The sequence below is a fragment of the Camelina sativa genome, chromosome 17, assembly GCF_000633955.1.
Source record: "Camelina sativa cultivar DH55 chromosome 17, Cs, whole genome shotgun sequence".
NCBI classification, from domain to species: Eukaryota; Viridiplantae; Streptophyta; class Magnoliopsida; order Brassicales; family Brassicaceae; genus Camelina; species Camelina sativa.
The window spans coordinates 24,880,407-24,891,339 of NC_025701.1; the positions used below are offsets into that span (position 1 = coordinate 24,880,407).

Sequence of the window (10,933 nt, forward strand, 5' to 3'; positions counted from 1 at the left end):
CTGTCACTCTCGAGCTTGGTGGTAAAGATGCATTTATCATATGTGAAGACGCAGATGTCTCACATGTAATTGTTCTTTCTGTCTCATGGTACTCTCTTTGTGCTTTTATGGTTTATAATTGGAAAAAGGAGGTGTCCCCTTGATAAAATTAATGCTTCTGTTGTACAATTTAGGGTGCACAAGTGGCTGTAAGGGGCACTTTTCAGTCAAGCGGGCAAAATTGTGCGGGTGCTGAAAGATTCTAAGTTCACAAAGACATTTACAGTGCATTCATTAGCCAAGTAACCAAGATTGTGAAGTCAGTTTCTGCTGTAAGTGCTCTGTAATTAAAAACGGATAACAATTTGCGTGACATTTAGTTTTATCCTTATTACAAACAGAAATTCAGCCGGTTCCTGATAGTTGTTTGTCTTGTGATTTGTTGTTTGTCATCTTGACTCCAGCCTCTTCATTAGTATGTCGTAATGGGTTCTGTTTTCACCACCCTCGAATTCTATTCTTTTGTTTCCTACTAGTATATGTAAGCCACATCGGAGGTTAACTGGCATTGTGATATATCTAATGATGTGGAAGTTTGAGTTAACCAAAAATCTATTAGTTCCAGCCACATTAGTCTTCTATGGATACCATGTTAAGATTGCTGAGTCACATATATATAAATAGTCATTGGAATTTTTAAATAGGAGATAAAATTTTTGTTGTTCAAAAATTTAATTGGTGAACAGATTTAAAATTGTTTGCAAAATGTTATTTATTTTGAAGATTATATTGTGATAATTATTTTTAATATACTTGAATAGTTATCCAATTTTTTTTAACTGGAGAATAAGTTTTTCATTTTCAAAAGTTAAATAGATGAATAAGTTTAAATTGTTTGTGGTATGTAATTTATTTTTATAATTATTGTGATAATTCATTCAATTATTATTTTTTAAATATAGTTGAATTGTCATCAGACTTTTTCAAAATAAGAGAATAAGTTCAGTATTTCAAAAAATTAAATAAAAGGTTTATAAACTTTTGTGAAATGTAATTTACTTTTAATAATTAAACAGGTTATGAAATTGAGAATTAAATACATATTCAGATTTTGTTAGTTGATTAAATATTTTAATTTAAAAAACTAATAGAAATAAACATTTTTCATATATTTCAATGGTATATTTATTGAAATAATAATGAGAAGTAAGGTTATTTATTAAAAAAAAAACATAAGTTCTGTGAGTGCGACACCTCAGCTTTTTGGTGAGAGTGTTTCTCTATTAATATGTATAGGAGATTTACACCCAAAATTGTAAATTAATTGAATATAAATTAAGATATGAGTTGTAATGCTGTCAAAAATATATGAGCTGTAAATGAGATATAAATAGACGTTTCTAATTAATTATATCCAGAAATATTACTATTTTTATTTAATATGATATTTATTATTATAATACATATATGGTAATAATTTCTTATGTAAGATTTATTTTTGTCAAACTACTTTAATTGTGTATGGGTGAAAGTAAACTGTTTTGCTTTAAAAAGAAATTTCTTTTGTCAACTTGCTAATTTCTCTTGGGTAATTTAAACTACCAATTAACAAGAGCTCCAATAGTAAAATAATACTAATAATAGTTAATATCTATGGATATGGATTGAATACATAAAAAGTAATCAAAGCTCTCATAAGGTAATGCAAGCTTTTCAAAATGGAGTTACTGAAAATGTATTTATGCAAAAACAATAATTTCCTAAAACTACACATATATGATGATGAGGTCCAATGACAACTTTCTCCTCATTGATTACTATAAATACATAAAGAAATACATGAGAAAAATCAATCTTCTTCTTATTTACAAAAACATAGATTACAACCACATCAAACCATTTCACTTAAAAAAAAAATGGGTAGGAGAAAGATTAAGATGGAGGAAGTGCAAGACACAAACACAAAGCAAGTAACCTTCTCGAAACGTAGGCTGGGTTTGTTCAAAAAGCGAGTGAGCTTGCAACTTTGTGCAACGCCGAGGTTGGTATTGTTGTCTTTTCTCCAGGAAACAAACCTTATACCTTCGGGAAACCGAATTTTGATTTGATTGCAGAACGGTTCAAGAATGAATTCGAAGAATCAGATAGCTTTGAAACATCGGGCGATAGTAGTGGAGGCAGCAGAGCTAGGCAAGATAAGAAGATATGTAAACGCCTCGACTCCATCATCGAAGAAGCTGAAGCTGAGAAGAAACATGGGGAAGATCTTCACAAGTGGCTTGAATCTGCTGAAGAAGAAAGGTTTAATAAGCCCATTGAGGAGTTTACTCTTGAGGAGCTCAAGGAATTTGAAGCTAAGATGAAGGGACTGGGAGGTGGCATCCAAATCAACCTTGATAATATGCAGGCTTCGTCCTCTCTCTTAAAGATTAGCATGCAGTTATGCGAGTGAGGAATCAAAAATAACAAGACCATAAGTACAACTGGAGGACCAAGTTATGATTGATGTTACGTAGGTGCTTGCATTTCTAAACAAGAATTAAAAACCAAGTTGTACTTATAGAGTCTTTCAGAAACAGTTCTTGTCTGCGCTTATAAATGAGAATCAAAGAACAAATTTTAGAAGTTTGAAGTCAATATAAAATACAACATTGATCAAACCCTATTTACAGAATTTACACAAGCAATACTTGAATAGAAAAGAGTCCAACAGAAAGACAAAAAGATAGTTGGAATATCATCTCCGCTTTCATCGCATTAGATAGAGACCTCTTATAACTTTCAGAGAGCCCTAAGAACAACCTTGCTGGTCGCGTGAACACCCTTAGCAGCTATCTTCAGCGCACCACGAGCTTGGTATAACCTGAAAAGCAAACGCCAAAGATGCTACTTAGTTAACTCAAATCAAAGTGTTTGTGTTTCAACTTGTCAAGATCATTAGCAGAAATCAAACATACCCTCCAAAAGCAAGTCCCCAGGTAGACAGTGTGTAGAACATTTTCCCAGCATGCCATATATCCACTACCTTCCCTACCTTGCTCAGAGTTGTTACTTCTTGTACCAGAACTGCAAAATTTAAGCCAGTCGAGAAGCCACATAAACAAACTAGAAAACTATTGGTAAGATTGGTGACAAATAGCAACCCCTAGCATACCGCTAAATCTTCCCACATTTGTGATTACTAACAACTAAAGTAGCACACTCGGGGTTACTAAATACCAATTAAACCCTACATGTAACACTGAAAGAGATATCAAGCTGTGTAAACTTACGCTTTTGAAGCTCTTCAGGTTTGAGATTCTGCAAATGGAAAGTAGCAGCCAAGTAAAAATTTAAGTTACTTGATCTAGTTTAACATTCCAAAACTACATACATACTCAAAGTAAACTAAGAAGACGAATAGAATACCTTAGCTTTGGGATTAGACATAATGCATTTAGCCAAGAAGTGAGCAACAGCATCAGCCACATGCTCTTCATTCACAACAACGTAATGTTCATTATCGATGGCGCTTTGTTCCTCAACATTACTAGGAACCATATCATCAGTAACCAAAACCCACCAACTTGGCTCTTGATGATCCATCTCTACTAGCACTTCAACACTCTTCACATCATCTTCTGAAAACAAATAAACCCCTTAACACAATTCTAACTTTACGATCTTGAAAGATTCGATAAAAAAAAAAAAACAAACAAACCTGTTGGTTCCTTGAATGGAAACTGATTTTGAGTTCCATTAGATAAAGCTTGTCTTAGATTCTCTAATCTAGCCAAGAAATCTCTTGAAGTAACCATTGATACCAGTCGAGCATAGAGCTGAATTTAGAAAATTTCAACCAAATTTATTAACAAATCCCTAAAAAATATTCGAATTTGAAATTGAGTATTTGTTGATATATGCTTACGTCGCTAGGGCAATCGTGAGATGATAACGCAGCAGATTCAGCGAGAGACTCAAAAAGCTTAAGATTCGCTTCAAGCAAGGTCCTGAGATGACGATTCTCTTGTCGGAGAGCTTCTAATTCACGATCTCGTGGATCGGTGATCGAATCTGTTGACTCGTGATTCTCGTCATGGTTGTGGTGGTGGTGGTGATGGTAGGTTTCCACGGCCGTCCACGCTACGTCCGCTACTTCTAGAACTGTCTTCGTCACTTCGATCGCGTGGTGGCTCGTCATGGTTTTGATCTTCTTCTTCTTCTTCTTCGCCGTCTCTTTTCTCGATTTTTTTTTTGTATTCTGGATTTGATGATAATCTCTGACTTTTTTTTTTCAGATTTTCAAAGAGACTACTTGTCGTTTGCGTGTTTAAAAACGACAAGCAAGCTTATATAATATTCACATTCACGCAAACGACAAGCAAGCTTATATATTATTCACATTCAATACTTTTTAAATTTTTTAAATGGTTTGCAAACGAGTTGGTTAGTATGTGGTGATATCAATATTTCTTTAGCATTTGCAGATAATAATATCTCAGAGCTGAAATTTGATGGTTTTAATTAGAAATTCAAAAAGTTTACTTGAGAAATTTGGAAGAGAATTAAAGATTTTATTCCAAGGAAATTTCTTTTTTCTTTAAGGTATGTTAATATGTTTTTTTAGTTACTCAATTTCCATGATATACCAACATCTTTTTATGCATCTATAAGTTACATATTATATTTGCTTGGTTCATGTTATATATATAATTTCTTTTATCATTTTACACACAAATTTTACACTTTACAAACATATATAACTCACTTTTAATTTTACATCTTTTTAAAAGTCGTTCATAATTATAGTAGGATTTTATAGTTTTTCAAAATAGATGGATGAATAATATAAAACATAAATCTCTATTAGAATATCAGATATAATGGATTTTTTTGATGATGTATCTTGATATTAACGGAACTCTAAACATCAAGATTTTTGTTTGTCAACAACATTAATTATTTAGGTTAAATGAGCAAATTTTGAGAAATATTGTTTATATATATATATGATATAATACAGTTCGGTGTGAACTTTTCGCGCCAAATTATCTGCTTTAAAATCTAGGCAACAAGAAACCAAAGGTAAAGAAAAAAAATTCCCTTATCGCTCAATAAAAATGGTTGGCCACTCGTTAAAAAACACTATCTTCATCAGATCTGAGCAGTATGTAAAAAATGCTACATCTCGCTTATCGACACTAATTATCGTTCAAACAAGAGATTTCATCGTTGAAGGTTGGCGCCTCATCGTTTAGTAGCGAACATAACTTATCATGTTTCTAATTGTTAGTTTTCTTGTAGGATCCATCCACAAACTTGTTAGATTTTATAATTCCTGCCTATTCGGTTCAAACTAAACAGTTAATGATTCAAACACATTTCATTTAATCGTTACTTCAGTTATTCTATCATGGAAATTATGCTTACACAATTAAATTTCACAATATCATCAAATTTTTCGGTTTCAATTCTTGATGATAAAATATATAAATTCGACGAAAAAGATTTCTTCCACTGTTTTTTTTTCTTTAAGGCGCCAAAATAGCTATTTGTCTTTGAACTAAATAATAACCAAAAACTTAACAAATACCAAAATATATTGTGATTTCTACTATTAAGTATTTCAGATTTCTACTATTCTGTAAAATGTGTGCCGTTTTGTGAGAAATGGAGACCGACGTTTTGTCGTTTTCAGATAAACAAAGAAAACAACTCCTTGCCGTTTTTTCGCTAGGTTTTTTAAGGCTTTCTCATTTTATTTTCTCATCAACGAGGACATCGTCATCGCTCACTTCCGTTTACACTTGGCTTAAGCAGCGAGAAATGTCTGGCGACTCGGCGATTACGGCTATGAGGACGGCGGAGATGAATCCGAATTACGGTAAGAGTAATTCAAAGGACGTTGATGCAACAACAGCGTTAGAGTCGAAGATTCTGGAAGCTATGCGGTCTCGAGTAACCTACCTCAGAAACAAAGCAGAGTAGTCTCTCAATCTCTTCGTCTCTAACCTCTATACTCTATAGTCGTGAATTCTCTGTGTGCGATTGATTACGTTCGATTGTTTTTCTAGGCATTGATGATATATACATTTCCTGGTTCGATTAGGGTTTGTATCGTCAGATGATGTTTGAATAGTAGAATCATATTTGCAGTTTATTTATTTTATTTTGTAGCTCCTTCACATTCGTGAGTGTTCGGAGAATTCTAGAGGAATACATGGGATTGGAGAAGTTTGCTCTGGATGATCATAAGACCTTTGTTAAAGTGAATATGGTTAAGGTGGCCTTTCTCTTCATACTTTGTCATGTAACCATTTGAATTCTCATGTCACATAAGAAATACTAATGTTTCTTTCTTGATGGCAGTGCTTAGAAGAAGCTGGTAATGGTGATGCTTCCGAGAATTCTCAAGAAACTGAGAGGAAACTGTCTGAAGAAAACGGGGAAATGAATGATGTAAGGGACGATACTGGTGTTTATGAGGAAATGGAAGGTTCCACTGAGAGGGGACTTATGACTGGAGAGAACAAATCCAAGATGGTGGCTAAAGATATGAAGGACAAGGGAAATAAAGAATCCCTGGAGAGTGATATTAGGAGAGTCCTCCGAGAAAGAACTTCGTATGTTAAGGCTAATGCAGAGTAAGTTTAATGATTGCAATTAAGGAATTATGGTTAAAAATGTTTCCTCTTTCATGGCTTAAGAAGATGGACTTTTCTGTTTAGTAATGGCTTTCTTTATTTTTCAGGACAATTACGATGGGTTCACTTCGTCGACTTTTAGAGGAAGATCTTAAATTAGAGAAGCTGTCTCTTGATCCCTTCAAGAAGTTCATTAACAACGAATTGGATGAGGTGAGTACTTGAAATTTATTATGTAATCTCTTGAGTATAGTGGGAGGCAAGTCTTTTGATTCTTTTATTGGTTAATTAGGTACTAGCAATTCCTGATGTTCCTAAACGTTCGACTGAGTCTACTGGGAAAGATCTAAGGAAAAATGTGAAGAGCACACAATCTGAGCAAGTAAGTAGTGAAGAAAATTCTGATTCAGATGCTGAGACTGAGACTGAGACTGAGAGTGAGGGGGATATGGAGAGCGACGAAGTAGCTGTAAAGAAGACAATGCCCCGAAAAAGAAGATTATCAAAACCAGAGATGATGGGAAAACGGAAAAGTGAAAATGGCAAACATGTATCTGGGAGAAAGAGGGCAAAGCATACAGAAACGGACTCGGAGACTGAGAGTGATGCTGGAGATAGTGAAAAACCTTTTAAGGTATAACATCTTAGTTGTGATTTTTTTATCTCGAATCACATTAATACCTTGTACAGCTTACCCATTTGGTTTCTGTATTTATGTTGTTCAACAGCAGACAAAGGAGACTGTAACTACTGTTTATGGAAAGCGTGTTGAGCATCTTAAATCAGTCATCAAATCTTGTGGGATGAGGTGTCTATCAAACTTGGTACATTCTTAATAAGTTCGGTGTTTATTCATACTCCAGTCACTTTATTGTTTTTTCTTGGCAGGGTTCCTCCTAGCATTTACAAGAAAGCCAAGCAGGCTACTGAAGAGAACCGTGAGGCCACTCTAATGGAAGAACTTGAGCAGATACTTGCCAAGAGGGGCTGTCGTCAGATCCTTCAGAGAAAGGTAGTGTGACGCTGGGAATGATTTCTTTTGCTTTAAACAAAACGTTTATCTTCCATTTTATTTATTGAGGTCAGTAGTTTTTACGAACTGATTCTTAGTTCAACTGATCTTAACGTGAATAAGCATGCTGACTGATGTTTGTGGTCTGTCGGAAGCTTGGATGAAATAGTTTATAAGTAGACATACTCTAAATAAACTCTCTGGCTTTACTATGACAGAGATCAAAGAAGTGAAAAATAGGAAAACTATATCAAAAGAGCTTGAGGGTCTCGATACAAGCAACATCGTATCAAGTTCGAGGAAAAGATCTACCACAAGTTTTGCACCACCTCCCAAGCCAAAATTTACAGTGGATAGTGAGAGTGAGACTGAGAGTGATGAACCAGAAGATGCTGAGGGTAGCGAAGAAGAAGAGGAAGGTAATGAAGAAACTGAAGGAAGCCAAAGCGAAGAAGAAGAGGAAGGTTATGAAGAAACTGAAGGAAGCCAAAGCGAAGAAGAAGATTCAAACAGCGGTGAGAATCTTGATCTCTCATCTAAATGACCAACTGATCAAGTTTTAAAACTGATGATCCGTGGCTTTTTTTTTTTTTGCAGAGGATGATGGTGGAGAAGAAAGCGAATGATTTAACGATTATCTCGACTCAGTGTCAGACAGCAAGGAATCTTTAATCAACTGTAACTTGGGTTTGTTTGTATCTGTGAATGACATTTTGTTCCTTTAGCCTTTAACCATTAGTATGACTGTGAAATGGATTTTGGAGACGAATTGGATAGAAAGGATAACTAAAGATTAAGATGAATATTTTCTTTTTTTTTGGTGTGAAAGATTAAGATTAAGATGAATATTAAGCAGGTAATATGTCAAACTTTTAGTGACAGTGATAACTAAGTGGGAATCGTATACCGGATCACTGAATGATCTTTATACCCATTCCACGATGTAATCAAATATGAAAAAGAAGAGAGTTGAATGATAGTGATAACACATTGAATTACGATGCTAAATGCATCTCGTATCAATTGGGTTTGTTCTTTTCGGATCAATCAAAAAGAAACTGGGGGAATCTAGATATTGTTGGCGGTAGCATCAACTGACAACTCCTGGGTCTCTGAAAGAATGCTCCTGACTTGGTTTGCAAGATCTGTGACATGTTTATCTTTAAACCCTGATTGGTAAAACAATCAGGGTTTAAACCCCAAAGAACACAAAACCAGGGTTGGTACTTTATAATCTGAAACTGAATATTTCTGAGTGATCTGAAAAAAGTTATTTTACCGAGTTGAGAGAGAGCCTTTTCGAGGTTGAAGAGATAGTCTCTGTTTGGCCCTGAAGGCCCTTCAGCTTTAACTATCTGTCTGCAACAAAAACAAGAAACAAATATCAAATGCAATTTTTTATTTTATAAATAACAGGAAGAACCTTATAACAAAACCACCTACTTGGCAATATCTTCAAGAGGAGCTGGTCCTAAGTAGTTGTTGTTGCTCTTCTTGTCAGGGGAAGCTATGTATCTGAGCAAAATAAAGAAGATACGTTGTTACTTGTTTAGATATACATACCGACGTGATGTAATCGTATGCGTTTCTTACACCATTACTCCTGTTACAGCCGGATCTGAATTTGAGTCCTGCAACAAGTACGCTTAATTGTCACACCCCAAAAGAAGACCAGAAGACCATTTTATGAAGTTAGAAGCACTTACAGTGAAGAAATCAAGATACTCTTTCTGATCATACTGCTTCTCCCTCACTTCCAAATGCTGACAAGAATCCCAAAAGATTACAAACGGAATACAATTGCTTTTTTTTTGGTCATGATTACAACAAAAGAAAAGAGAATCAAATCCACTTACTGTTAAAGCATCTCTTTTATCTTCATCTTTGGTTATCTTATAAGCAACTCCCCACTGTGTAATCAAAAATCATAAGCTAATTTATAAACAAAAAATAAGAGAATTGGATTTGATGTTATAAAGATCATAAGACTTACACAGATTTCTCCATCAGCAGCTTCTAATGTCACTGTTCTTCCCGGGAAATCCGGAGTTCCTCTATGATCAGTACTACCTAAATTGCGTATTAACATTACTAATTACTATAACTAATTAAGATTATAATCAAGATTGTCTGATAAAGATACGTATAGATAAAGAGAGAGAGAGAGAGAGAGAGAGAGACCTTGGTGAAAGACACGGCGATAGCCTTTGATGAAACCAGGGAGGCTTTCGTCGAAAGGGAAACCCGTTTTCCAGATAAGAGATCCGTACCCGAATACCCACATGGCCATTTTTACCGGTGAGACTGAGAAAAATGAGGTTCGATCGGATTGGAGAAGGAGAGAGACAAGTGATCCAGTTACAACATGTTTCACATGCGTAACTGGTTTTAGAACACACCCCCTCTATTTTCTTTAATATCCAGATTCGACCCTAATCTCTAGAATTTTGATGATTTTACCATACAAATTAGGCGTTATGACTTCGGCTTATTGGGGCCAAACGTTCAAGTTTTTTTTTTATGTATTAAATGTTAAATGTTATATTCAAGTTTCCCAAACGTTCAAGGTAAAAATTATATTCAACAAAAAAAAAAAAAAACTGTTATATAGGCAACATCAAGCTGAATTTTTAAATGTTAAAGAATGTTACTAATTATTGCAGCAAAATAAAAAAAAATAGCGAAGCCCGCCTTCATATATACTCCCTCTGTTTCACAAAGAGTGTCATTTTGGCCTGATTTTTTTTGTTTCAAATTAAGTGTCATTTTAGATTTTCAATGTAATATTAAACATAAATTTCCAACTTTAACCTCATATTCATTGAAGAATATCAAGAGTCAATATCAATTTTAAAGGTATAAGAGATATTTAAATATGTTTTCTTAATTTGTGTGTAAAGTGTCAAAATGACACTTATTATGAAACAGAGGGAGTATATAATAAGCCGGTGAAGTCGTCAAGGTGCTTAGACGGTTACGAACGTTCAACTAATATATGGTACCAGAAAATTTTGCAATATATATATATATATCGGTTTGGTGTCGCATATTTATAATCACTCTGTACGAATATATATGGTTGGATTTGGTTTGGTTTGTTTATCGATTTTAGAGGAATCTCAGTATAATTTTGTTTTGGAAATTTCGATACAGGGTATTAGTTGCAAGCCTCTACTACAAATGGTGAGAGAAAGAGAAGATAGTGAGATCCAGTAGGAGAAGACAAAGACAAGTGACCCCATTAGTAGAACATGTTTCCAATTTAACAAGTTTACATCACAAAAACAAATCTCTTTATTTAATAGTATATCATATCCAA

At 34.3% G+C, this 10,933-nt stretch overlaps 2 protein-coding genes and 2 pseudogenes across 3 annotated transcripts; 2 read left to right on the plus strand and 2 right to left on the minus strand.

The window, feature by feature from the left end:
• On the plus strand, positions 1,896-2,445 carry LOC104757962 (annotated as a pseudogene).
• Positions 2,547-4,237, minus strand: LOC104757961. 2 transcript variants are annotated; one of them, XM_010480754.1, is made up of 6 exons: positions 3,887-4,237; positions 3,680-3,797; positions 3,388-3,596; positions 3,252-3,279; positions 2,937-3,045; positions 2,547-2,842 (listed from the first exon to the last, which is right to left on the minus strand). In XM_010480754.1, the coding sequence occupies exons 1-6, from the start codon at positions 4,157-4,159 to the stop codon at positions 2,761-2,763; spliced, it is 819 nt and encodes a 272-aa protein (XP_010479056.1). In that variant the 5' UTR covers positions 4,160-4,237; the 3' UTR covers positions 2,547-2,760. The 2 variants fall into 2 exon arrangements, with proteins under 2 accessions (XP_010479056.1, XP_010479055.1); XM_010480753.2 differs by having other exon boundaries at positions 2,579-2,842; positions 3,388-3,599.
• On the plus strand, positions 5,736-8,419 carry LOC104757963 (annotated as a pseudogene).
• On the minus strand, positions 8,463-10,017 carry LOC109124741 (gamma-glutamylcyclotransferase 2-3-like). The gene is made up of 8 exons (XM_010480755.2): positions 9,796-10,017; positions 9,608-9,684; positions 9,471-9,524; positions 9,321-9,377; positions 9,208-9,245; positions 9,058-9,129; positions 8,894-8,973; positions 8,463-8,783 (listed from the first exon to the last, which is right to left on the minus strand). Exons 1-8 carry the CDS (start codon positions 9,902-9,904, stop codon positions 8,683-8,685), a joined length of 588 nt encoding a protein of 195 aa, XP_010479057.1. The 5' UTR covers positions 9,905-10,017; the 3' UTR covers positions 8,463-8,682.